The sequence below is a fragment of the Schistocerca serialis genome, chromosome 3 (genome assembly GCF_023864345.2).
Source record: "Schistocerca serialis cubense isolate TAMUIC-IGC-003099 chromosome 3, iqSchSeri2.2, whole genome shotgun sequence".
Taxonomy (NCBI): Eukaryota; Metazoa; Arthropoda; class Insecta; order Orthoptera; family Acrididae; genus Schistocerca; species Schistocerca serialis.
In genome coordinates this window covers 120,615,606-120,639,806 of record NC_064640.1, presented here as the reverse complement: position 1 = coordinate 120,639,806, position 24,201 = coordinate 120,615,606, and the positions used below count along the sequence as shown (strand labels likewise).

Here is a 24,201-nt window from a genome sequence, read left to right as displayed (position 1 = left end):
CGTGGCAGTCCACCTCCTGCATCGGCGTCCCAGATCGGGGCTAACGATTGCGGTTCGCATGCGGTCCCATTCTCTCTGAACTGGAGTCCTTCCCTTTACCATCTCTACTTGTGGTACGTTCGTGTACGCCTCCTTGGTGTAAGCGTCAACCCCGCCTCTCTCTGCTGTCACTTCCTCTAGAGTCTTGACGTGTTCCGGCAGTCTGAAGCGGTTTACGCCGACGGCTCAATGGCTGATGGTCACGTAGGCTTCACATATGTTCATGGAGGACATATTGAGCAGGACTCCTTGCCAGTCGGCTGCAGTGTTTTCGCTGCAGAGCTGGTGGCCATATCTCGTGCTCTTGAGTACATCCGCTCATACCCTGGCAAGTCATATCTCCTGTTTACTGACTCATTGAGCAGCCTACAAGCTATTGACCAGTGTTACCCTCGCCACCCTCTGGTAGCATCCGTTCAGGAGTCCATCTATGCCCTGTAACAGTCCTGCGATTCTGTGGTGTTTGTGTGGACCCCAGGACACATCGGAATCCCTGGCAATGAACTTGCAGACAGGCTGGCCAAACAGGCAACACGGAAACCACTTCTGGAGATAGGCATCTCCGAAGCTGACCTGCGTTCTGTCTTACACAGCAGGGTTTTCCGGCTTTGGGAGACGGAATCGCATAACAGCACACACAACAAACTGTGTGTCATTAAGGAGACTATGAATGTGTGGAAGTCTTCCATGCAGGCCTCTTGCAGGGAATCCATTGCCCTCTGCTGGCTCCACATTGGCCATATGTGGCTAATGAATTGTTACCTACTCCGTCGCGAGGACCCAACTCAGTGTCTCTGTGGCTCCCAAATGATAGTTGTCCACCACTTGCTGGACTGCGCACTTTTAGCCACGTCTCTGTTGTTTTCTTGTCCTCTTTTTTTTCCTTTTAGTGTTCGTTGCCTTCCCGTTATTCTTGTGCCTTTTCCTTTTGTTCCATTTGTGTTCTATATTTTGACCTTTTTATTCTCACACTTGTGGCATTGTTTTATTAGGAACAAGGGACAGATGACCTCGTAGTTTGGTCCATTCTCCCGCCTACAAACAAAGCAACCAACCAACCAACCAACCAACTATTCGGCCCCTGGTGCCTTTTACACTAGCCCAGTTGAGAGTCTGTGTGCAGAAGCTGCCAAAATACCACTGCCCAACCGCCATGACTTTCTCCTTAGCAGATATGCGTGCTGTTTGTCTGCCATGTATGACCACCCATCCTATGCCTACTTATTTGATGACTCCTTTGATAGCTAGTATGGGGCACGTCCCTCTTATCTGTTACCTCCTGGAGTTCACTTTCAGCTCTTGCTCCAACTGCTTAATTTCACTCTGCCTGCCACTTTCCCGAAGGGCACTACTCCAGCCCCTCTGTATCGCCTTCAGTTTCACAAACTTCACACGAAACTTCGCGATAGTACCTTTGTGTATACTGATGGCTCTGTCTGATCATGGTACCGGGGTGTGCCTTCGTCATTGGCACCAACATGTTTCGGTATCGGCTTCCTAAACACTGCTCAGTATTTACCGCAGAGCTGTGAGCCCTGTATCAGGCCATGCAATACATCCGCCAACACGGGCTTTTCAATTGCCTCATCTTCTCTGACTTTCTGTGCCCTTCAAAGTCTCTGTGTGTGGTACACTGTCCATCCCTTAGTGCAAGGGGTCCAGGAAAGCTGTCACGTGCTCACTCTTGATGAAGCCACTGTTATGTTCATGCGGGTTCCTGGTCACATCAGTCTGACAGGAAACGAGGCCACTGACACTGCTGCCAAGGCTGCAGTTCTCATACCTCAACTCTCTAGTTTGTACATTCCCTCCGATGAGGTCTGTGTTGCCGTCTGTCAGCAGGTGCTGTCACTTTGGTATCACCACTGGTCCTCCCTTCATGGGAATGTGGTCCCGGCTATTAAGGTCTCCCAGTGGCTTGGACGACCTCCTCTCAGCCCTCTTGCTGTGAGTAGATCATTGTAGCTATGTTGTGTACTGGGCACTGTCTTTTTAGCCATTGCTTTGGTTAAGTGGTGGCCCCCCACCACTTTTTGCTCATTGCCCTCAACCTTAGACAGTCCACCATTTCCTGATGGAATGCCTTTTTCTTTTTAGCCACTTAAGTTTTTGTTTGTGTTTGCTGTCTGAGTTATTGGCCTTTTTGGCGAACGACACACGGGCTGTTGACCATGTTTCACTTTTTATCTGTCATAGTGATATGGCGGAGGACATTTAATATTTAGTTCAGGACCTATTTTATAGACCTTACTCCGCATCCGTGTTTTTGGCTGTCTTAGAGAAGACATCAATTGGAATTGATGTGTAGTTGTTTTTAACTCCTTTTTTGTCTTCGTGTTCTACAGTTCTGACATGGGTGCATATGACCCTAGTTGTTTTTGTGCCCTAAAACAGAACAAAAAAATAACCTGGGGAGGAGTCCCATTCATCTAATATTTTGTAGAGGGACAGTGGTGTCATTCTGTGGAGAGCCATCGGTATGATTTCACGTCACAGCTGGAAGTGATAGAGGGAACTCTGTCTGCATGACAATATGTCACAGACATCTTTTGCCTTCTCATGTGTTACCTCTGACGTGACAGTACCGTGGTGCTACTTTTCAGCAGGACAATACTCGTTAACCCATGGCACATGTCTCTCTGAACTGTCTGCATGATGAAATGCTCTTGTGACCAGTAAGTTCCTAAGATCTGTTCCTGATAGACCATATGTGGGACCAATTTGGGTGTCAACTCTTTACCAGTGCCAGCAACAGAGAAATCAGTTACCAGTTGCAACAGTTGTGGATCAGCTTGCCTCAGGAGAGAATACAGTGGTCTTATGACACCCTGCCCAATTGTATCAGTTCCTGTGTCAAGGAAAGAGTGGGTGTAACATTGAACTGATAAGTGGGATCATACAGCCAAGTTCTTTGTAACTTTGACTCTGCTTTGTAGTTACTGAAATAAAATCACATGCTTTCTCAACCTGTGAAGTTTCATTTCATTTCTTCCTTTTTGTGTGCTTTTTTTTCCCCCTTCAGGCAGTGTAGTACAACTCTTTCCCATTCCTCACAATGCATCGACTCCTTCCTCCCTTTTGCCCTTCCACGTTTTGCCTGTTCGTCACTTCAATTAATATTGTCTATATAACATATGTGTGTGCCAGTACTCTCTTGGTGTGCTGTTTTAACCTAATTACAGTACCCCCTGGTGCAGGGGGGTGTGGCTATGAGCCAAGAAGGTGGAGCGGTTGGTGGGGGTGAGTTGGGAACCCAGGAGGCTCCAGAGAAAGGCTGCTGCAAATGTAACAATGTAAATTGAAGCATCTGCACTGTTTGATACTGTGGGTCATTGGCTGGCTGGCCACCGAATTCTAGGTCTACTTGCCTATATGCTCTGTGATGCTGACACACTATTTCACTGCACTGACAGCCTATTTACATAAGCCAGCTGTTTGGTTTTCATGCCGGCAGAGTGATCCCTATTAACACTCAGCTGTGTCACAACAGGGAACATCCACCATGTAGAGATGCCATCTTGCAATAAGATACAGTAGCTGGTAATGCACAGAGAGCAACCTGTTCTGCTGGAAATGACCTGATGTTTCCCCATTATACTGTGACACCTAAGTCCAGGGAGGGGTTTAGTTTATAGAGCTTTTGCCCCTGCTGTGCTCTCAAACTGGTGACTTCTGCTGGCAAGATCTGTGTGGCATCCTTGCCTGACAAGGCCACATCATCCTGGTTGGGCTGTGAGACTCGGAATAAATCTGTTATGAAAATGACCTATACTTATAATCTGCAGCAGTGCACTTGTTGTCCATATGCAACACCAATCGTGTATCCTAAAACACCACTGCCACTGTCAGTGTGCAGATCTGCCTTGCCTCTTGCTGCAGTAGTCTATGCAGTACTACTATGCTAACTGTTTTAGAAAACTAACCTGCCTCGCAACATTCTATTGACCTTGTTGAATTGTTGCAGTGACAACATCCTGTGCTTATCTGCTGTCACTGCTGCTGCTGCTATACACTGTGCAGGTTCACATTAATATGCCCATATATTTTTGTTATGCCACATAATACTTTTTATAGGCCTACTTCTAATCTTTGAATGTAATATAAGGCTTATTTCTTCATACCTTCTTTGTGTCTATTTCAATATACTTAATGACAGTTTATAAGTTGTATATAACTGAGAGACATTAACCTGTATCTGTATAACATGTTTAGTACAATATATTTGTCACTTAACTGGTAGATTTGAGGATTTAAACTCATATCTGTAGAGTTTAAAACATTCCACACATCAATACAGAATATTTCTTGTTTTCCAAATATTTAAAATTGAAACATTGTAATTTGTGTTTTTCATATATAGTCATAAAATGGTAATGTATCTTCAGAACTAACGATCTTTGTACAGATTGAACCTGGATCTGGTGTTGTGCAGATTCTGTTTAGTTTTAAGTTGTCTGATGATGGCTTGTAGATGAAAGCCAGTTAATTAAATATAAAATAAATATTGTGGAACTTTAATACTGTGTGTTTCAGTTTTAATATCTCTGTGTTCCTCCTAGTGCTGATGGATTATTCCACAAATGTTATCTTGAAAATTTCCTAGTATCTAGTGGTTCTTTAAGCAGCCTGCGGGCCATAAGCCAAAGCCATCCTCAAAACAAGTTGGCTTTGATCATACGCAATCTTCCTCACGTGCACTACACTGGGAGTTTCATTGTATTTCTCAGGACCCTCCAAGTCACATAGGGATTATGTGAGATGATCTTTCAGACTGGCTAGCAAAGGAAGCTAGTGAGATGGAAACCTTGAAAATGAGAAAGGCAGTATCCAATAAGTGGTCAACACTGTCTTCAGCATTTGGAGGCTTGAAACAAGGAATGTCTCACTGTGACCTCTACAAGTGATCTATATACCATAAAGTGGTCCATTTCCCTTTGCCTTTCTCAAGAGAATCTAGTATTCTTGCTGACTACATATTGGCCATATCTGGTTGTATCATGATCACACCCTCAGGTAAGAGGATCCACCATGTTGTTGTTGTGATGCCCCTCTGCTGGTAGTCCATTTTCTTGTGCCCTAACTGCACAGATTTGTAGTACATAGTGTAACTCTACAACTATTTCTCTGCTGTTAGATGACAATGGCCAAGCAGTGGATCTAGTTTTATTCGAGGTAGTGGTTTGTGTACACTCATTTAAAGAGTGTCAGTGTGGTCTTACATCCATATTTTTTACCATTTTGTAAAGTGACATCATTTTCTTCTCCTGGAAACCTTTATGCTTCAGTTATTGAGGAAAAGAGGAACTAATGACCTTGAAGTTTAGTCCCTTTCAACCTCCCTAAAAAATTGTTTATTTTGACCTAATTATGTAACACAGTCCCACAGTAACCATGTGTACTTCATTTAGATTAGATTAGATTTACTTTCATTCCAATTAATCCAAAGTGAGGTGGTCCTCCAGGATGTAGAACATGTCAGAAAAACAATAATACATGCCAAATATTTACAGCTGAAGCAAATAAGCTAATGTACCTTCCACAGGTGGAATGATTGTCATATTTTTTAATGAACACTATATGAAAGAATCATTTTACAAACACTAATGCGCTGAATTTAAAATAAATTTTTTTTTTTTTTTTTACTACAGTACTTATTTACAATGAACACAGTACTGCACTGAAATGGTGCAGAAGTTAGATTGTGCTTACACACACACACACACACACACACACACACACACACACACACACACACACACACACACACACACAAATCAGTTGGTTCTACTGAGAAATTCATCAGTGGAGTAGGAGCTGCTGTTGGCCACCAATAAATCTTTTAGGCTTCTCTTAAACTGAATTTCATTGATTGTTGAGCTTTTGATGGCTGCTGGCAAGTTATTGGAAATGTGTGTTCCTGAATAATGCACACATTTTTGTACAAGAGTAAGTGACATTAAATCCTTGTGAAGGTTATTCTTATTTCCAGTATTGATTCCATGAAGTGAGCTGTTGGTTTGAAAGAGTGATATATTTTTAATGACAAATTTCATTAAGGAATAAATATATTGGGAAGCAGTAGTTAGTATCCCTAGTTCCCTAAACAGGCTTCTGCAGGATGTTCTTGAGTTCACACCACATATAACTCTTACTACACGTTTTTGTGCCTGGAAAACTTTAGCTTGGCTTGATGAAGTACCCCAAAAAATAATCCCGTGTGACATTATGGAATGAAAGTAAGCACAGTATGCCAGCTTTTCAGTTTTATATCCCCTAAGTCTGACACAATTTGCATTGCAAATAGAGATTTGTTAAGACGCTTCAGCAGGTCTGTGGTGTGCTCCTCCCTGTTGAATTTATCATCAAGCTGTTATCCCAAGAATTTAACAGTGTCCACTTCTTCTACCTGCTTGTCATCGTATGTTAGGCATATACAAGTTCTGAACTGCATGCAGAGTGTTTTTTCAAAGTTTAGTGACAAAGAATTGGCTAGGAACCAGTGATTAATGTCCACAAATATTTTATTAGCTGATCTTTCTAAGACTACACTTGATTTTCTATTTATTGCAATGTTTGTATCATCGGCAAACAAAACGAACTTGGCATCTGGTAATGTTACTGATGAAAGGTCATTGACCTACACAAGAAAAAGTAAGGGCCCCAAAATGGAACCTTGTGGGACCCCACATGTAATTAGTTCGCAGTTGGATGTTGCCTGATAGCTTAATACATGTCTCTTTCCTAATAACACCCTTTGTTTCCTGCCAGAGATATAAGATTTGAACCATTTTGCAGCATTGCAATACTCTAATTTACTTAAAAGGATATTGTGATTTACACGGTCAAATGCCTTTGACAGATCACAAAATGTACCAGTTGCCTGCAATTTTTTGTCTAATGAATTAAGCACATTTTCACTGTAAGTGTAGATAGCCTTCTCAATATCAGAACCCCTTAGAAATCCGAACTGCAACTTTGACAGTATGTTATTTGAGATTAGGTGGTTATAAAGCCGATTGTACATTACTTTTTATAAAAACTTTTGAGAATGCTGGCAAAAGTGAAATTGGACAGAAATTTGATGCTATTTCTTTATCTCCCTTCTTAAACAGTGGCTTAACTTCCAAATATTTAAACCATTTGGGAAATATTCCACTGATAAATGACTGGTTACACAGATAGCTTAATATGTTACTTAACTCAGAATCACTTTGTTGATATTTCATCATACCAACTAGATGTTTTTGATTTTAAAGATTTTATGATGGAAATTATTTCTGCTGGGGTGGTGAGGGTCAAATTCATATTATGGAAGTTACTTGAAATTCCATAGCAGCATCTGCAGAACCTGACAACCCCATCTTTTGAGTAACAGTTATAAAATGTTCGTTAAAAAGTTCTGAAACACTATACACATATGTCACCAATGTATCATTTACTCTTAATGCTATTTGTCCCTCTTCATGTCTGGTACAACCAGTCTCCTCCTTCACTATATCTCATATTGTCTTCATTTTGTTATCTGATATGACTATCTTTTCCTTGTAATATATTTGCTTTGATGTCCGTATTACAGTCTTTAATATTTTGCAGAATTTCTTGTAATGTGCTATAGCATCAACATCAGAACTGTTTAGGATTGACAGATACAGTTTTCTTTTTGTTTTACAATATACCCCTATTCCTTGAGTAATCCACAACTTCTTTGTAGACTTTGCTCCAACCTTGGTTAGTTTTGAGGGAAAACAGTGTTCAAATAAGGTAAGCACTTTATTAGCAAAAGTGTTACATTTTTCATTCATGCCATGACAACTGTACACATCATTACAGTGAATGTCTCTGAGGAGTGTCCTAAAATATTCAATTTTTGGCTTATTGATTACCCTCTTGAGCTCAGATTTAACAGATTTTATATATTTTATATCCTGTTCAGCATAAACATTTAACAGAAGGAACTGCATATCATTGTCTGAGAGGCCATTGACTATTATTTGTAATATAATTTTGTTCATTGGACTTTTCTATAAATACACTCCTGGAAATGGAAAAAAGAACACATTGACACCGGTGTGTCAGACCCACCATACTTGCTCCGGACACTGCGAGAGGGCTGTACAAGCAATGATCACACGCACGGCACAGCGGACACACCAGGAACCGCGGTGTTGGCCGTCGAATGGCGCTAGCTGCGCAGCATTTGTGCACCGTCGCCGTCGGTGTCAGCCAGTTTGCCATGGCATACGGAGCCCCATCGCAGTCTTTAACACTGGTAGCATGCCGCGACAGCGTGGACGTGAACCGTATGTGCAGTTGACGGACTTTGAGCGAGGGCGTATAGTGGGCATGCGGGAGGCCGGGTGGACGTACCGCCGAATTGCTCAACACGTGGGGCGTGAGGTCTCCACAGTACATCGATGTTGTCGCCAGTGGTCGGCGGAAGGTGCACGTGCCCGTCGACCTGGGACCGGACCGCAGCGACGCACGGATGCACGCCAAGACCGTAGGATCCTACGCAGTGCCGTAGGGGACCGCACCGCCACTTCCCAGCAAATTAGGGACACTGTTGCTCCTGGGGTAACGGCGAGGACCATTCGCAACCGTCTCCATGAAGCTGGGCTACGGTCCCGCACACCGTTAGGCCGTCTTCCGCTCACGCCCCAACATTGTGCAGCCCGCCTCCAGTGGTGTCGCGACAGGCGTGAATGGAGGGACGAATGGAGACGTGTCGTCTTCAGCGATGAGAGTCGCTTCTGCCTTGGTGCCAATGATGGTCGTATGCGTGTTTGGCGCCGTGCAGGTGAGCGCCACAACCAGGACTGCATACGACCGAGGCACACAGGGCCAACACCCGGCATCATGGTGTGGGGAGCGATCTCCTACACTGGTCGTACACCACTGGTGATCGTCGAGGGGACACTGAATAGTGCACGGTACATCCAAACCGTCATCGAACCCATCGTTCTACCATTCCTAGACCGGCAAGGGAACTTGCTGTTCCAACAGGACAATGCACGTCCGCATGTATCCCGTGCCACCCAACGTGCTCTAGAAGGTGTAAGTCAACTACCCTGGCCAGCAAGATCTCCGGATCTGTCCCCCATTGAGCATGTTTGGGACTGGATGAAGCGTCGTCTCACGCGGTCTGCACGTCCAGCACGAACGCTGGTCCAACTGAGGCGCCAGGTGGAAATGGCATGGCAAGCCGTTCCACAGAACTACATCCAGCATCTCTACGATCGTCTCCATGGGAGAATAGCAGCCTGCATTGCTGCGAAAGGTGGATATACACTGTACTAGTGCCGACATTGTGCATGCTCTGTTGCCTGTGTCTATGTGCCTGTGGTTCTGTCAGTGTGATCATGTGATGTATCTGACCCCAGGAATGTGTCAATAAAGTTTCCCCTTCCTGGGACAATGAATTCATGGTGTTCTTATTTCAATTTCCAGGAGTGTATATTATCAATGGCTGCTTGTGAGCAATTGGCTACCCTAGTGGGGAACTTTACAGTGGGAATTAAGTTGAATGAAAGTGTTACTAACTCACGTAAGTTCTAATTGGGAGAGTCTTTAAGGAAATTTACATTTAAATCACCAACAACCACTATTTCTTTGTTTTTGGTTGTTAAATGGGCCAGTACAGCTTCAAGGTGGTTTATGAACAGGTTAAATTTGCCTGCAGGTGCTCGATATACACTTAATATTATGAAGGATTTTTTGTGAAATTCTACTTATGTTGCACATGCTTCCTTACGCTGCACAAAATTTATGAATGTCTATGTTCTTAAATTTATGACAGTTCCTGATGAATGTGGCAACTCCTCCTTTCTCCATTTCTGATCTACAAAAGTGAGATGCTAACCTAAACCCTGTAACACTTAAAAGTTCTATACCAGTGGTCACATGGTGTTCAGAGAGGCAGATTGTCAGCTGGGTTTGAAGACTCTAATTCATCTATGCAGATAATTAATTCATTAATTTTCTCAGTCCTCAAATATTTTGATGCAATAAAGATATCTGACATTTCACATTGACTGAGTTAAAATTGGGTAGAGTTGAAATATCTGCTGACTGTTGAAAATTGTTAACCAATAGCTGTTTATGCTGATATAATAAGCTAGAATTATGTTTTTTGGTTTCTTTCTCAAACTGAACTTTTATCTCAGTTATAACCTCTCTTAAAATTTGGTTTCTTTCAGTCCTCACTACCCTAAAAAAGGGTCTTTTCTCAACCCTTTAACCACTGGTATTTTATCCCTCATGACAGTGCCTCCCCCCTTTGACTTTCCTGTTATTTTCCCAGCCAGTTTACCCTTCCCTTTCCTGTTGAAGTGATGGCCATGCCTAGTATAATCCCACCTATTGAGAGAATCAACAGGAACCACAGCAATGTGTGACCCTGCACCCGACATAAGCAGCCTTTCCAACTCCAAATTAACTCTCTTGACAGAAGACTTCAAATGAGGTCGGTCATGGCACTCAAGAACAGATACAAACTCAACATTAGTATGATTCGATCCTGATGCAATCTTTGCAAGGTCACACTCTATACTGTACCCGGGATGTCTGTCGATACTATTACCTGCCCCACCCACTATAACCACAGTGTCTTCCTTAATGAAATCTTTGCAAAGTGATCCTAAATCCTCTGTCACTTGCTCCAGACCAGCACTAGGTTTAAAAAAATTGGTGACCTGGTATTCTGATCCTAGTTCATCCTGCAAAAGTTTGCCAACACCTCTTCCATGGGAACTACCTAACAACAACACTTTCTTTCTCTTTACTGATTTCCCTACATCCTTACTTTTCAACTTACTGCTGAAAGTTTGTTGTGCCCTGTCTACACCTGCAACTGCTTGAGGCTCACCAGCTTCTGACTGAAGCAACAGGTCAAATCTATTTTCTACATTCACCACGAAGCTGTCAGACAGAGTTCTAGGCCTGTTCCTCCTGTTGCCTGTTGCCACTTCCCACCTTTATTTACCCTTCTCCCTCCTTAACCTGTCAAGATTTCCCCTGGCCTTGTCTAACTCAGTCTAAAGGGTGGCAATTTTCCCCTCCTGTTCTAGTATCTTCCTATCTCTACTACATATCCTACAAAACCACTGATGAGTCTTTTACTTCCCCTATTCCCACACCACTACAGTCACCCACATGGAAAAAAACTGCAGCATCCATCACATCAAAGCCCCGACCTAACAATTCTACAGCAAATCAAGCACTTTTCACTCATGATAAATGTAATACTTTATTAAGAATAAGTCAGTTAAATTACAGATAAACACGAAAATATGGTTCCACAAATTTGACCTACACACGACTGTGTGTACACAAAAACAACAGTGTAAAGTTTCTGAAACAACAACTTAAACTTTACGCTACTTTCCAGAAATGTGTGTTAAATAATTCCCCTCATCATCCACTGGCCTCTTTCATTATCACAGATTTTATGATACAAGTGGTATTTGTGAAAGACTTTGAGTTAGAAGTTTTTATTGTATGTCTTTTGTTACAGGAGACCATTAACTTCTTTAAAGCAGCTTATGGAAAGACCCTAAGTGTTGATGGCCGTCTAGAGTTCTTAAACCTGTGGTATTTGATGATTATTGTAAATGATGTGCTTATCATTTTGGGGTCAGCTATTAAAGAGCAGATAGAAAAACAGGTAATATTTTCAACTAATTTGAATGTGTAAAATGTAGTTATTCATTATCAGTGGTTTGCTAATGAAATGTATTATCGACAAACTTGACTGATTTTCCTCTTCATTAATCATACCCATGTCTACTGTATGGTACCAAGGATTTTTGCCAATTACATTTCTCCATATGTAGACCTAATGGTATAATTTTGTATCAGTGTGATTAACATTTTACACACAGCACCCACCAAAAAGTAGTAGAAATTGCTACAGAAAAACATAGAGAATAGCCATTGGGCACATGACAGAACTCTCATATGCTTCTGTGGTTACTTGCAACATGCTCTGTGTGTAAGATTAATCAGGCAGTCTTCAACTGTACTTCTTACATTTCAATTGCTTTTATGACATATTTCATCATTCTTCAACTGATTATCTCACTTTGTGTGGGTCTTTCTGATGGTATTATTGTTGTACATAATTTCAGTCTGGCTTTGAAAATTTATAATGACACATCACAATGCCATTGATTATGTGATAACGTACACAAAGGTTAATAAAAGAAAACAAAAATGATGATAAAACATGGGACTACAATTGTACGATGATGGAAAAATACTGAAAATAGTAATTGTATTATAATGGAACCTGATGTATAGTAATTTACTTAATATTACAAATCTTAACAGGCATGGGAATGGAAAGGTGTATGACATGGCGTATTAATAGTGATTTTTGGCTGCAATGATTTCTGACAAATTTGGTTTCCCAAAGTTGGGATGGCTTAATCAGGAAAACGAACCTGAATTTTCTGTACTTGGACAGCTGTTCTACTTCCTTATGTACATATGTATAGTGTTATTATAATTAAAGTTCCAGTTTCAAAATGCAGTTGCAGGAAGGAGGGGAGGAAAGAAGGATGCTATAGGGTGGAAAAAATTATCGAAAATTTTCTCACTAGGTTATGCTGTAAGCATCATAACATAAATGGTTTCAGCTACAAATGGCAGGTGAATTGTAATATGATGGTTGTGGCACAAGTTGCACATTGAACCAACCGTACTATGCAATGTGCATGACCACCCAAGTTTGGAGTTCAGTAGCTGTGAAACTGTTAGTTAGGTAAGTCTATCCATCATGGCAAGGGCATACCACGTCAGATGGGAAGAATCAGTTTTTAACTGTCACAAGACTATAGTCCAAGCCCTGTTCAATATGCTGTCTACTGTTTTCTCTCACAGGCTGAAATCGAGAAACAGCATGTTCCGCACCAGATTGGAATGCCTGAGGAGTTGTGTTCAGAATTCATTGTGTAATGCATGCCTTCACTTCAGCTACATTTGTAGTAAGGGCACTGAACACAGCATCTTACAGATAAGCCCACAATCACAAGTCACAGAGATTAAAGGGGGGGGGGGGGGAGGGAGGGAGGGAGGAGTGTCAGCTGTCAGCTAGGTGTGAAACCATGGACTAGATCTGGGGATCTCTCATTTGCCTCAGACCAGCATACTTCTCCTACCTCATTGCAGTTCCTTACTTTTTGATGTTTTCTGTCCTTCCCTCTGCTTTTATCTGGCTCTCTACCTCAAATGATTAATTTTATATTAATGACATATTATAATAGATTAGATAATTCTTTCTAATATATTTATTATATTATTTAATCTTTCTTTATTAATATAGAAAAAGATATATTATAACACATTTATTGGTGTACAGGTTCCATATTTATCTTTATTTAGGTGATCTGTATGGCCAGGCTGTAGGAAAATGATGGCTGATAATTCTAAAATTTCCAAAATTCCTCTGTAGCATTGCCTCACTGCTTATGCAATGTGTGGAGGTGCACCATCTTGTATGCACAAAAGACTCTCATAGTGGTTAACCAGTGATGGTACATGTATTGGGACCCACAGGACCCATCTCTTGCACAAAAAATATGGCCCTATGATAATTGAAGCCATCAACCCACACTACACAGTTACCTTTGCAGAATGAAGCAGTACCAGCTGATGTGCAAGCAGATTTTCTGTTGCCGATATTCTGCAATTCTGTGTGTTGATGTATCCTTGGAGATGGAAATGAGTTTCATCTGTCTATAGAATGTCCCATGGCCATTCATTGTCCACTTCAATGAAAGCAAGAAATTCTAGAGCAGATGTTTGTCATACTGGCAGGTCAGCATGAAGCAACTCCTGATCGTCGATAATTTTGTATGGATAGCAGTGCTAGGTGTTTCATAGAATTTTGTGCCTCATGCTCACTGGCATGTCCAAAGTTCAGGCCGTTCCCTGTGCACTGCATGTTTGCTCATAACCACTCTACTCCTGCATTCCCATGGCCATTTCTACTGACATTGAATTAATTGTTTCCTCCCTATGCCACATTGCACATCAAAAGAACCTGTTTTTTTGAATTTCATAATTATTTTGTCCAGACCCTTGCAGACAAACCAACACCTATTCTCATACACTTAAGTGTCTGGAACTTCTGCAGAGCTAGGGTTCTTATAAAAGAGCTTTACCAGCATCACACGGCTCTGCATTGAGATAATCATGCTGAGTATCTCGGGTACAAGCCGAAGAACAGCAGTGTACCCTGCGTCTTTTATTTTGTATATTATACTCGTTACAGCACCATCTAGTTGCCAAATTTTTGGTATCCATAACATTTCCCCCATATTCTATAATATTCTGTTAAATTTGATGTCATTCTGAGAAGTGATTTGTTTTTTAAAGTGCTTTTAATCTGGAACTTTAGCTATAATTACCCTGTATTTTAGTGACTTACAATAGTATCGACATAATCAAGCACAGCGAAATGAGGGTGTACTGAAAAAATATGCCTCCAAATTTTTTATGTGAAAACTCTTAAAGCTTTAAAAATAAAATAAATGTTGTTAACATGATTTTGAAAGTAAGACATTAACTGACCTGAGTAAAAACCCTAAGAGATTTTGGTCATGTGTAAAATCAGTAAGTGGGTCAAAATCATCTATTCATTCTCTCAGCGACCACACTGGCACTGAGACGGAAGATAACAGAGAGACGGCAGAAGTACTGAATTTGGTCTTCGGATTTTGTTTCACAGCAGATCATAACACTGTCCGTCCTTTCAATCATCATGCAAACGTCTTGAGCGATGAAAGGTACCTGACGACTGGAAAAAAGTGCAGGTCATTCCCATTTTTAAGAAAGGCCGTAAGACAGATCCACACAAGTATAGACCTATATCCTTGACGTCAATCTTTTATAGAATTATGGAACACGTTTTATGGTCAAGAATTATGACGTTCTTGGAAAATGAACATCTCCTCTACAAAAATCAACATGGATTACGTAAACAGAGATCCTGCGAAACTCAACTCGCTCTGTTCCTCCATGACATCCACAGCACAGTGGACAACAGTGCTCATGTTGATGCCGTGTTCCTTGATTTCAGGAAGACATTCGACACCATACCACATTGCCATTTAATGAAAAAAAAATTAGCTTATGGAGTATTAGAGCAGACTTGCAATTGGATTCAAGACTTTCTTGCAGATAGAACTCAACATGTCACTTTTAACACAACCAAATTGACAGATGTAAAGGAGTACCACAGGGAATTGTGGTAGGACCGTTGCTATTTACAATATACAGCATGGTCAGTTGATTGTGACCGGGCCAGATATCTCACAAAATAAGTGTCAAACGAAAAAACTACAGAGAACAAAACTTGTCTAGCTTGAAGGGGGAAACCAGATGGTGCTATGGTCGGCCCGCTAGATGGCGCTGCCATAGGTCAAACGGATACCAACTGCATTTTTTAAAAATAGGGAACCCCATTTTTTATTACATATTCATGTAGTACATAAAGAAATATGAATGTTTTAGTTGGACCACTTTTTTCGCTTTGTGATAAGTGGTGCTGTAATAGTCACAAACATATGGCTCACAATTTTAGACGAACAGTTGGTAACAGGTAGGTTTTTAAAATTAAAATACAGAAGGTAGGTATGTTTGAACATTTTATTTTGGTTGTTCCAATGTGATACATGTATCTTTGTGAACTTATCATTTCTGAGAATGCATGCTGTTACAGTGTGATTACCTGTAAATACCATGTTAATGCAATAAATGCTCAAAATGATGTCAGTCAACCTCAATGCATTTGGCAATACGTGTAACGACATTCCTCTAAACAGCGAGTAGTTAGTTTTCCGTAATGTTCGCACATGCATTGACAATGCACTGACACATTTTGTCAGGCATTGTCAGTGGATCATGATAGCAAATATCCTTCAACTTTCCCCACAGAAAGAAATCCGGGGACGTCAGATCCCGTGAACGTGCGGGCCATGGTATGGTGCTTAGACGACCAGTCCACCTGTCATGAAATATGCTATTCAATACCGCTTCAACCACACGCGAGCTATGTGCAGGACATCCATCATGTTGGGAGTACATCGCCATTCTGTCATGCAGTGAAACATCTTGTAGCAACATTGGTAGAACATTACGTAGGAAATGAGCATACATTGCACCATTTAGATTGCCATTGGGGGCCAATTTTTCTTCCTGCCATAATGCCGCACTATACATTAACCCGCCAAGGTTGCTGATGTTCCACTTGTCACAGCCATCGTGGATTTTCCATTGCCCAATAGTACATGTTATGCCAGTTTATGTTACCACTGTTGGTGAATGACGCTTTGTCGCTAAATAGAACGCATGCAGAAAATCTGTCATCATCCCGTAATCTCTCTTGTTGCCAGTGGCACAACTGTACACAACGTTCAAAGTCATCGCCATGCAATTCCTGGTGCATAGAAATATGGTACGGGTGCAGTCGATGTTGATGTAGCATTCTCAACACCAACGTTTTTGAGATTCCTTATTCTCATGCAATTTGTCTGCTACTGATCTGCGGATTAGCCACAACAGCACCTAAAACACCTACTTTTGCGTCGTCATTTGTTGCAGGCCGTGGTTGATGTTTCACATGGAACTGAACACTTCCTGTTTCTGTAAATTACGTAACTATCTGACGAACGGTCCGGACACTTGGATGATGATGTCCAGGATACCGAGTAGCATACATAGCACATGCCCATTGGGCATTTTGATCACAATAGCCATACATCAACACGATACCGACCTTTTCCACAATTGGTAAACGGTCCATTTTAACACAGGTAATGTATCACGAAGCAAATACCGACCGCACTGGTGGAATGTTAAGTGATACCACGTACTTATGCATTTATGACTATTAGAGCACCATCTATCGCAAAGCGAAAAAAGTGGTCCAACTGAAACATTCATATTTCCTTACGAACTGCACGAATATGTAATTAAAAATGTGGGTTCCTATTTTTTTTTTAAAAAAATGCAGTTGATATCCCTTTGGCCTATGGCAGCGCCATCTAGCGGGCCAACCATAGCGCCATCTGGTTTCCCCCTTCAAGCTAGACGAGTTTTTTTCTTTGTAGTTTTTTTGTTTGATGCTTATTTCGTGAGATATTTGGTCTGGTCGCTATCAATGGACCACCCTGTATATAAATGATCTAGAAGAAAGTATCAGATGCTCTTTAAGGCTATTCAGATGATGCAATTGTTTATACCAAAGTAGCAACGCCAGAAGATAGTAAGAATTTGCAGAACGACCTGCAGAAAATTAATGAATGGTGCAGACTCTTGCAGTTGACCCTGAATGTAAATAAATGTAACAAATTGCGCATACATAGGAAAAGGAATCCACTATTGTACAGCTACACTATTTATGACAAACAGTTGGAGACAGCATCTGCTGTAAAATATCGAGGTGTAACTATCCAGAGCGACCTTAAGTGGAATTACCATATAAAACAGATAGTGGGAAAAGCATACACCATACTCAGATTCAACAGAAGAATCTTAAGGAAATGTAACTCATCCACAAAAGAAGCTTACAAGGCGCTTGTTCACCCAGTTCTTGAGCATCGTTCATTTATCTGGGATCTCTGTCAGGTAGGACTGATAGAGGAGATAGAGAAGACGCAATGAAAAGCGGCGCGTTTCGTCACGAGGTCGTTTAACTGGTGAGAGAACATTACGGAGATGCCAAATAAAGTCCACTGGCAGATGTTACAAGAGAGGTGTTGTGCATCATGAAGAGATTTACTATTGAAGTTTCAGGACAGCACTTTTCAGGAGGAGTCAGACAACATATTACTTCCCCACAAATAGATCTAGCGTATTGACCATGAGGAGAAAATTTGATAATTTAGAGCCAAATCAGAGGCTTACTGACAATCATTCTTCCCACGCACTATTTGCGAGTGTAACAGGTACTAAAAGTACCCTCAGCCACACACCATTAGGTGGCTTGCGGCGTATGATATAGATCCTGCATCTTTATCCTTCACCCACAGATCAGTTTGCACTACTGAATGTAAGATCTTAAAGTAAGATCTTAAAGAAACCCCTTAAAGACGTATTTAAACTTTTTTGGTTATAACAGCTACTTGTGTTTTAAATTTTGCATTTTTGTTATTGCAGCAAGTTGCTGGAGATCAGTGGAACATTTGCAGTGTACTTTTGGGGACTGGAAATCTCCTAGTGTGGTTTGGAGTACTGAGGTATTTGGGATTTTTTAAGACTTACAATGTGAGTATTTACTATTCATTATTTTTTTCCATAAACTAGTTCTATTATTTGTTCACATTCCTTAATTTTTTTCATATTAAGTATAAATTTCTTGTTGCACAGTGATCATAAAATTGCTGTTGTTCTGCTGCAACAGGGTTCAGATCCCATAAAGTCATTCTGATGTAGGTTTTTCTGATTTAGGAAAATCACTATAGGTGATTTCAAGTACAGTTCATTGGATAAGGTCATAATCAATTTGCCCAGTCATCTGGCTCAGTCACAATGTAACAGTATATGGAGCAAGTAACATCACAGGTTTACATATCCTTCTATAAACATTACTTCATTTTTCGTGAACTTATTAAATAGAAAATATTCTTTGCAATGAGCTGAGCCTGTTTATTTATTTATTGTCTCTCTCTCTCTCTCTCTCTCTCTCTCTCTCTCTCTCTCTCTCTCTCTCTCTCTCTCTCTCTCTCTCTCTCTCTTCCCCCCCCCCCCCCCCTTTTCATTCAGATGAAAATTTCACATGCTTTGATGTAAAACTATGTACAGTGCAAACTGCGTTTTAATGACAATAAATGTTTCTTTTTTGCTCTATATTGTAGGCTCATTTTCTTCACAGCACTCCATAAGCTATGTATGCCACATGGGTAGCAACTTGGGCACTGCAGCATACAGTGGCCAGATTCAGGTTTGGAAAACCTGCAGGTTCCAAGTTCGGAAAACCTGCAGGTTCCAAGTTCACATTTCACGTTATGACTGGACAGTACTACCGGTCTTATATTGGACTCAAGTCTCTGTATGCTTTGGTGACCACCATTAAGTGTGATTGCAGAACACAGCACATGTTTTTTACCCACTCCTCGTGCTTGGGTGACTGCACCCAACTCTATCGAGAGAGCATATTATACCTAATGAAAGTAACAGTATTTTAATTACATTGCTTCCAATGCGATAAAGCAACTGCTGGTGATTTTCAAAAATGCTGCACTTCTGTATGCTCAAAGGTATAAGAGGACTGGCGAGAACTTCAAAACTTAAGAAGTGTCCCCATGGTGGAAGACTTATTGCCGAAGTCTTTACACTACCATTCTGTTGGCAGCTTGATAAAAATGAAATTGGAGGATATCCCATTACAATGGGAAATCTTAGCTTAATGGTCCAGTTGTACCTCTGTTAAAAACCTCAGTTTCCACATGACCACATGCAATGTATTTATGGTTCTATAGGTGTATAATTGTTCGTTCAGGAGGAGGGGGGGGGGGGGGGGGGGAGAATCTTCATTTTACATCCAGAAAGGTCTAGAAGATCTCTCTTGGAATTTTTAAGTCATTGAAGAGACTGTGAAATTAAACTGCCTTTAGTTGAAACAACTATGCCTCAACAGGTTACCATCCTCTCTTAGAAGGACATATCCCATTAAAATAGAACTGCACAGTGCCCTCAGTTTTCCCAAAGGTGTAGCAACATGCAAAAGTTTTGTACACATCTCAACATCAAAACTAAAGAAGATGTGGGAACAAGTAGCAATATCAGACTATGAACTTCATGAAATCATTTGTGTTGCAAAAACAGTGGCTTCTGTTCTTAGGTTTGGCAGTCAAACATTGAATAAGTATATTAAATTTGACCCACTGTGATGTGTGTTGCTCCAGTTTTTAGAAGTGTGAAGACACAATGAGTATATGTTAAGGCAAAACAACCTGTAGATACTGTCGATCAGATGCATATGAGCTGGGAACAGCATATACCTTGCTTCTATATTGCTTCAGTTTCTGTAATGATCATAATGTATGAACACTCACTGTTCTGCATTTGCTGTGGAGAACAATTAACTGAAGGTCCCCAAACAAATATCTTACATTACATTAAGAAAGCCACAAAGGATAGGAGTATCTGACACCACCATTTGTGAGGAATGAAGAAACAGAGAATGGCAGCATAAAGTGAAATAGCATTGTGCATGGAGCATCCATTAAATCTACATTTATGTACATATTCTGCAAATCACCATACGGTGCATGGTAGAAAGTTATTCTCTTTCCTATTCTACTCACAAATGGAGCGAGGAAAAAAAGATTGTTGATATGCTTCCATACAAGCCTTGATGTCACATCTTGTCTTTGTGGTACTTACACAACATGATCATATGCTGGTTCTCTAAAACTTCTCAATAGTGTTTTGCAAAAGGAATGCCTTTTTCCTTCCAGGGATTTCTATTTGAGTTCATAGAACATTCCTGTAATACTCACTTGTTTCACAGACCTACTGGTAACAAATCTAGCAGCCTGCATCTGAGTTGCGTCAGTGTCTTTCTTTAATCTCTGTTCTTGGGATCCTAAACACCCAAACTGTGCTCAAGAATGGGTGGCACTAGTCACCTGTACATTGTCTCCTACGTAGATTAGCTACACTTTTCTAGTATTATCCGAATAAACTAAAGTCCACTATTCACATTCTCTGCTTCCAATATTTTTACTAATTCCATTTCATTTTACTTTCCAATGTTATAGGTAGATATTTAATCGACACAATTGTCTCAGTCAGCACACCACCAATACTCCATTTGAAGATTACATGATTGCTTTTCATACTTATCTTCATTCATTTAAATTTTCTCAGATGTAGGTTAGGCTGCCACTCATTACACCAAATAGAAATTCTATCCAAGTTATCCTGTTTCATCCTAGTCATTCAAAGGTGAAACTTCCCCATAAACTACAGTGTCATCAGCAAATAGTTGCTGATTGCTGGTTACCCTATTAGGCAGAATCATTTATGTACAGTCCTATCACACTTCCCATGGCACTCCTGATGGACCATTTGCCTCTAAAGAACACTCACCATCAAGTGCAATGTATTTGATTTTATAATGAGGACACGCTAAAAAGTGAAAACTCTTGAAGTTTTTAAATAAAACAAACATTATTAGCACTTTATATCTTTATTTTGCACATCTCTATATGTGTGGCCCCAGGCGACTGCGGGGCTCTAAATTGGGCAACAATTGAACACCTTGGGTCCATTGTCTTTGATCATCATCCATACAGTCCTGACTTGGTGACATCCATTTTTTGATCTGTTTCCAAATCTTAAATAACACCTTAGAGGACTTCAGTTTGATAGTGTAGTAGTAGTAGTAGTAGTAGTAGTAGTAGTAGTAGTCGTGGTGGTGGTGGTGGTGGTGGTGGTGCAAGCAGCGCTGTGGTGGTGGTGGTGGTGGTGGTGGTGGTGGTGGTGGTGGTGGTGGTCCTGGTGATCCCATCAACAAAGTCAAACTTATATAAAATATGTAAATGTGAAGACTAAAGGTGTAGAATGTTAATAACATTCGCTTTATTTAAAAAGTTTTAATAGTTTTCATGTAAAAAATCTGTAGGCATTACTTTTCAGCATGTCATCATACTTAGACTTTAGCCATTCTCTTACCTCTTAATATATGGTGTATGCTTAGACATTAGTTAAGTGTTTGCAGTGTGGCAATGTGTCAAATGTTTTTTTTTTTTTGGAAATCTGTAAATATGGAACCTTCCTGTTCATGGTTCGCAAGATATCATGTGAGAAAAGTTTAGAATGAACAATACTTTCTACTTCTTTGTTTATTTGTGCATAGAAGCTTTTCTCCTCTGAAGGAAATTTTTTATAGTCGAACTCGGAGTGCGCAAAAGTATTCTGTAGCAGATCGATGCTAAGGATATTGGTCTATGATTTTGTGGGGCCATTCTTTTACCTTTTTGTATACAAGTCACTTTGTGCTTTTTTTCGTTTTTTCTACTTAGGGCTTATCACTGAGAAAAAGGTTTGTGGTAAACAAGTGTTGATTATGGGGTCAATGCCAAGGAATACTCACTGTTAAACAGAATCAGGATTCCATCATGACCTGGTAACATATTTGTTTTTAACTATTTCAGCTTCTTCTTAACACTAGAGATGCCCATTTCTATGTCCTCTACTCAGGAATTTGCGCAGCATTCAATGCTATATCCATACAATCCTCTTGTGTGTGTGTGTTTTTTTTTTTTAATGCAAAATTTAAAATTTTAACTTTCTGCATGGTGTCTTGTATTACTTCTCCAGACTGGTTTGCACATGACTGAATAGAAACCTTTGGCCCACAAAGTGATTTTATGTAGGACCAGAATTTTCTAGGATTCTCAGCAAGATTTATCACTAACATATGTTGTCAGAAGTTGTATGCTTTGGGCATTGATCTTTTTACACACACACACACACACACACACACACACACACACACACACACACACACACACACACACACACAAACTTCTATCAACTTTGGCCAGTTGATATTTTCGTGTTCTTTTTTGAACTGAGGGGGCAACAATTTGTTTTCTCAACACTTTCCAGTTTTTGTTATTAAACAATAGTGGGTCTTTTCCATCCTTAGTCCACTTTTCACATATTTCTTTAGAGATAAAGTCAGTTTAAACTTTGCCTATAATTCCTCTATGCCCATCACGTTTCTACTAAATGATGTCTATTCATTGTCTAAGTAGCATCCTAACAACTGCTTATCTGCTCTTCCCAGATATATCTCCTTGCCTTCGTGATATATTTATTAACTTCAGTAAGCAGTGTGGCTACATAATCATGACCACTAATCCCTGCCCCTATACTGACACTCTCGGTAGGGTCAGGCCTGTTTGCAACTACAAAGCAAAAAAAATATTTTCTTTGCATGATCAGGGTACTTCAGCAGTACTGAGTGAAGACTCTTCGAATGATTCTACACCTGTTACAATGGTTTTTGGTGGACAGTAAAAACTTCTAGTGATTAATTTGAGATCGCCTAGGCTAGTTGCTCACAATTAGATAACTTTACTGTCAGACTAAATTTCAGCATCAATGGACATAACATTTTAGGCGGTTACAGATGCCAGCATTGTGATGACACCTATAGCTTCTCCAATAAAAGAAAAGATTGAAGGCAGTGTAAAACAAGCACTGAGAAAGAACACAAATGAAATGAAATGTCATGTCGTGTGGCTAGGGTCTCCTTTCGGGTAGACTGGTCTCCTGGTGCAAGTCTCTTTAAGTGACACCACTTTGGCAACTTGCGTGTATTGGTGGTGGTGGTGGTGGTGGTGGTGGTGGTGGTGGTGAAGATAACACAACACCCAGTCACTGAGCGGAGAAAATCTCCGACCCAGCTGGAAATCGAACCCAGGTCCCCTTGCATGGCATTCCATTGTGCTGACCACTCAGTTATCGATGCAGACAGGAAGAACACACAAAACGTGATGAGATACCTCTTACAACAGATGTAGAGTTCTCCAAATGAAGGTCAAATTTTCAATTTCTTGCACTCATTACCAAGATAGAAGGATAAGCTCAACTGTTCAAATAGTATTGCTCCCATTATTCAGTGAAATGGAAATGGATTCAGGACATTTGCAAAGGATTTCAAGTTCTTTCACAGGAAAGACTCTTATGCTTGTGCTTCCATGAGATACATTTAAGAAATACTGACATGCCTATGCTAAGTGGTTACAGCCAGCTCAAACCGCACACTGAATTACAAGCAGTTTATCAGAATGTGTGTCACTCAAAATGTCAGTGGTCTTTAAATATGCCATTGTATAACAGTAATAGACATAAACTCTGAAACTTTCTCTATCCTGTGGGGAGTGGGAAAAGCCACTCAGCAATTGGGGGCAGTGTGAATCTGCACAAGTTAAAATGTAGCCCTTCATTAGAAAATATTGCTGCCTTTTGAACTGGAAGAGCAAAAGCTCGATGTGTCATATAGAGAGAGGAAGAAAGGTCTTGCAGGAAAAAAGCCACGAATTCAATTAACCATTCCACAGCAACTGCAAAACTTTGAGAGTCAAAGAAGGGCATTTTGGGAAATGGCAGTACACCATTCCTTACAACCATATTGAGAAATGG

At 40.6% G+C, this 24,201-nt stretch overlaps 1 protein-coding gene across 2 annotated transcripts in view; it reads left to right on the top strand.

The window, feature by feature from the left end:
- Positions 1–24,201, top strand: part of LOC126469813 (mucolipin-3-like) — a 170,607-nt gene that overhangs the window by 131,896 nt on the left and 14,510 nt on the right. For both annotated transcript variants that reach the window (XM_050097092.1, XM_050097091.1), the window contains exons 8-9: positions 11,552–11,701; positions 18,199–18,306. In XM_050097092.1, the coding sequence (XP_049953049.1) occupies positions 11,552–11,701; positions 18,199–18,306 (258 nt within the window). The remainder of the gene's footprint in view (positions 1–11,551; positions 11,702–18,198; positions 18,307–24,201) is intronic.